The sequence below is a fragment of the Electrophorus electricus genome, chromosome 1, assembly GCF_041902795.1.
Source record: "Electrophorus electricus isolate QZ-2024a chromosome 1, ASM4190279v1, whole genome shotgun sequence".
Taxonomy (NCBI): Eukaryota; Metazoa; Chordata; class Actinopteri; order Gymnotiformes; family Gymnotidae; genus Electrophorus; species Electrophorus electricus.
In genome coordinates this window covers 7,398,721-7,403,406 of record NC_137497.1, presented here as the reverse complement: position 1 = coordinate 7,403,406, position 4,686 = coordinate 7,398,721, and the positions used below count along the sequence as shown (strand labels likewise).

The 4,686-nt window shown below is 44.6% G+C and overlaps 1 protein-coding gene across 6 annotated transcripts in view; it reads right to left on the bottom strand.

The window, feature by feature from the left end:
• Positions 1 to 823: 823 nt before the first annotated feature.
• The window catches only part of tango2 (transport and golgi organization 2 homolog (Drosophila)), a 19,049-nt gene continuing 15,186 nt past the window's right edge, over positions 824 to 4,686 (bottom strand). For all 6 annotated transcript variants that reach the window (XM_027019880.3, XM_027019881.3, XM_081710838.1 and 3 more), the window contains 2 exons: positions 1,996 to 2,100; positions 824 to 1,638 (listed from right to left, as the gene is read on the bottom strand). In XM_027019880.3, coding sequence (XP_026875681.2) covers positions 1,518 to 1,638; positions 1,996 to 2,100 — 226 coding nt within the window. In that variant the 3' untranslated portion in view covers positions 824 to 1,517. The remainder of the gene's footprint in view (positions 1,639 to 1,995; positions 2,101 to 4,686) is intronic.

The following is a 4,686-nucleotide window of genomic DNA, read 5'->3' as shown; positions in this document are numbered from 1 at the left end:
CGCTATAAAAAAAATAAAATACACACACACACAGACACACAAAAGTGAGGCTGTAGTATATGCGTGAATCTCTAGGTGGCAGCAGCGATCCAGTTTCGGTTTGGCCTGTCTTATTATTTTGCTGTAGTGCAGGGACAGGCGGTCTCAATCGCTTAGCGGTTCTCTTGCCGTCACGCCCCTAATTATCCGAAACCCTGGCAGCGGGTAATGGGGGAAGAACACACGGAGCTGTGCAGGACTCCGGTCCCGTACAGGGCTGGTGAACTTGTCCAGCTGGTGAACAGCCATGTTTGTGTGCAGAAAGAGCAGGTGTCAAGAGCGTGTGTTAGACTGCACTCTGAGTGCCTTATTGGTGAGTCCCATAAAGACAATGGAGGGGGGAAAAAAACAAACCGTATCCTTTAGCTTTTTCAGCGGACATCAAAACGTCACTGCTACACACACAAAAAATGCGGCTGATCTATTCCAAGCTGTGCTATTATATGTAGGCTGAAAGAGACTTTTCAAAAGAAGGGGAGACGGGGGACGGAGGGAGAGAGAGAGAGACAGATCCAGCTCTGCTATGACGAGTTCCCTGCGTGACTTTCGGCGGGTCAGACCGGCCGCACACGAACAGGCGCGGACGTTCATTGGTGGCCAACATCACTGTACCCAGGAGGTGCCGTGTTGCACTGCTAAACACAGCCAACCGATACGCGTTGTTAAAGAGTCTACCCAACGATTTCTATAACAAAACTTTTACAATCATTTCATAATCGATACAAACATATTTTCTTAGCTAATAAATGAAGTTGGCAATGGAATGAAAACAGGACACAGCAACTCTCTGCAAACAGTAAAAAATAAATAAATTGATTTGACAAAAACACATTAACTAGAAAGTGTTCCCATTCCAAACTGACGAGGAAAACAAAACCCCCAAAGTTTAATGCAGATTCCTTACACCAATGGCTGTTCCCAGAGTTAATTAACTAGAACGAAAGTTCAGTGGTGACGAATCTCCAGAACAGCGTTATTCCTGAGTTTATGCTACACTACGTGCGCTGAACCGTGATGCTGCAATTTCCTATTAAAAGTCCTCTTGCGCTATATATCACTAAAGGAACAAACAGCTAATAATGCTTAATGCTTTGTTTGCAATAGCACATTAACCATTTATTTTGTTCACGATAGAAGAAAAAAAAGCAACTTTGTTTCTTTGGCATATAAAAGTATTCTACGCTACAGGACTCATAGCGCGTTTGAAAAATAAAGGCTTCGATATTGTCATTTTCAAATTTGTGTTATGGACGAACACATTCAGTGCACCATAAATAACACATCGCAAACATCGATTTAGCCCTCAGGATCACATGAGCCGTATCCATTTCCCACTGAAATGAAACCAGGGAACTTGCTCAGAGATGAAACATTGTTGTGGCTAGCAGTGTTGCACAGCTTGAGCGGGCAGGGACGGGAGCGCGTCTATAAAGGCCCAGCGCCTGTGGCCCCGCCCCCTTCGCCCGCTGTCCCGCCCCTCAGTACTGCAGTTGGAAGTCGAAGGACGTGGTGCTCCACTGTGTGACGTCGCAGTTCAGCATGTTGCGCTCCGTGAAGCTCACGTTGTCATCTCTGTCAATCAGGATAACCGTGTTGGTCCTGCAAGACAATGCCGAGGTGAGTGCATCAGGAAGGGGGCGTGTCTATTGATGTGAGGGGCGTGGCCAAGTCAAGAGCATGGATATTTCCTAGATAAAACCGTTTTTTTGTTTTTAAATTTTCTGAAGAGATGAATCAGAATTAAGACTAATACACTCTCCTATCTAATGTGCAGAGCTGTTTTCCTAATATTCAATTCAAAGGAAACCCACTAAATTGGCCTGAATATCCATGGAAAGAAAACACTGGGCCTACCTTAAGTAAAGTCTATAGAATGACCTCTAAAAAATATAAACCTGGTGTGTGTGTGTGTGTGTGTGTAAATATGTGTATGATTAGTATGACGGTGGAGCTGACCTGGTGCCATACCCCGGTGAGCGCACACACAAGGCCGACAGGGCTTGGAGCATGTCCTTACTGTAGCCCACACCCTGACTCTCCTGCATGGGGTCTGGAGTGTGTCTGGAGGAGAGAGAGAGAGAGAGAGAGAGAGAGAGAGAGAGACAGACACACACACACACACACACACACACACACACACACACACACACAGATAGAAATGGTGATTGCAACTACAGCGACATAACCAAGCACTACTATAGAGCCTGTATTGGTTAAAACACACCAGGTCCCTGCGCTTGTGACCTCTCAAATTCTCCCTCAAGTGTCAAGAAGCAACAAACCATCATGAATGTGGTTCAAGACCGAATTTCAGATGGAAACCACATTTGCCCTGTTGGAATGGTCCAGGGCAAGGCTGCAGGACAGAAGCCAATCCGGACTCTCCCCCCGGAGCGGTGTACTCTAAACAGCCCTGGCTGAGACATGTCTTCCCTTCCAGTTAGCAGGTACTCATGCTTCCAGTCGCACTCCGCATGCTCTGATACAGGAGTCAGGCCCTCTTCAATGTGCCTTGTTATTTGTCCGTTTATTGTCGCTACGTCTGTTTACTCGACTGTATACTGGGACGCCACTTTTCTGTTTGTTTGCAGGCATATTTTAATAGGCTTTTGGCTTCTTTTTATTTTTTTTAATGGATGTTTTTTTCTGTGGCTAACATTCCCGCCCTGTCAAGAGAGCGTGAAGCGTAGTGTGAAACAAAGGCAGGCAAACCTGAAGTGGGTCGCGCCGCTGCCGCCAGCGATGTGACTGAGAGTGTGTGTGTGTGTGTGTGTGTGTGTGTGTGTGTGTGTGTGCGCGCGTGCACGTGTGGGGAAGAGGCCGTGGCAGGAGCAAGATGCGTCCTGCAGGCGCGGGGCTCTGATAAAGGCCGACGGGGCTCCCATGTGCCCACTGGCTCTTTGGCTCTCCTTCGAAGATAATGAGCAGAAATTCAGCGTCCTGCTCTCCTCTCCAGGCTTAAGCGCACGATTTAAAATGCCCTGACATGACATTTAAATAATGGGGAAAAAAAAAAAATCTAACCAGCTTCAAAAAGATAAAAGGAAAACGGCTAAAAGCTTTGCTAATAGAGAGTTGAAGTATGCCACGGTGTTTCTGGCCTTAGTTTAGCGGCCATTATCAAGGATTATATAATAACAGGTCATTTCAGCGGAATTTAATAATGACAGTTTTTCCGAACAGGTTCAAAAGCTCTCCTGCTGCTTAGGCACTTGCATAGCAGCAAAAACAACAACAAGAACAAGAAAGCTCTTCCGGGCTGAGCAGCTGCTTGCACATGTCAGCTCTTTATAAGTTAGAGTGAAGAAAAGACACAGGCAGACAGAGAAAGAAAGAGGAAAAGATGTAAAGGAATGAAGGGAACAGGAAAGAAAATTTGAGTGTTGCTGTGTATGCACGCATCAGCGAGAGCATGAGTGCGAGAGTAGGTTTGGGTACCGAAATCCAGTATCTACCGGACTGAATCGCAGTGCAGGTTTTGGTGCAACTTAAAGGGATAGTTCTGTGAAACATACTGTTACTTTTCCACATACCCCAGACACAGCCAATCGAGATGTTTGGGGTCCAAATTTTGCTTCTTTTGTTTCAAACAGAAGCTGCTAACTTCACTAACAAAAACTGGAAGGCAACAGCAATAATATTGACCTTTGTAAATACGTTACATGTCCACGATCTTCTCAACCTGTTCACAATACATCCAGATTGCTGCCCGTAGCAGTGACATTTTTATCCACATGTTTCTTCTCAAAGATTCACAATGTCTCATAAAACACATCAACTAGTCTGCGAGACCTTAATTAAGGCCTGGATGTAGTGCTAGAGACGTTTAGGCACGGATTTATGCAAGCGCTGACTTCCGACGTTTGTTAGTAACATTAGCAGGTTTTGTTTCAAACCAAAGAAGCAAAATTGGGACTCTAAGCATATCTTGGTCGATCAGGTTAAGTTTAAACTCGATAGATTTTCACCAAAGTACTCCTTTAGGTAGCCTGTGCTGCCGATTGAAATATTTGCTCACAGGTCCTCTTAAACAGACGGTACAGGCAACGGAAGCATTACTGCATATAGTGTTGCTCTGATGGCAGTAGGATCCTAGTGTTAACTAGTAGCTAGTAACTTAAACAACACAGTTAAAAAGGGCTTAAAGAGTCATTGTATTCCAACTCCAGAATGTGAAAAAGAAAGTTGAAAAATGACTTTTTGCTCCTTTAATCACCAAAAAGTAGCCAACAATATTGATGAAAGTGATCTTTAAAAAAAAAAAAAAAAATTCTATAAAGTGCAGCTCATATGAGATTAATCAAACTGCTTTGTAATCCTCAAATGTGTCAGCTCATGCTCCATAGAGTGGGTCCCCACATGGAGGCAGCCATGTTTAAAATACATACAGAATCTCTGAAACATCCAGGCCATTATGCATAATGGTCATAACAATGTCAATAAGATTCAGAGGAAAAACTATATTGCTCCTTTAAAAAACATTGCGTGTAAAGGGGGAACATGTCAAATTTACATGGGACATACTTAAAAGCAGAGGGGTACTCGGTATTAGGCAGCTTGTGTAACCCCATGCCAAGCACATCAGGCAGCGTGGGCTTCCCAGACCCAGGCAACGAGGAGACATTTGTGTATATATAGTTCAGGGGC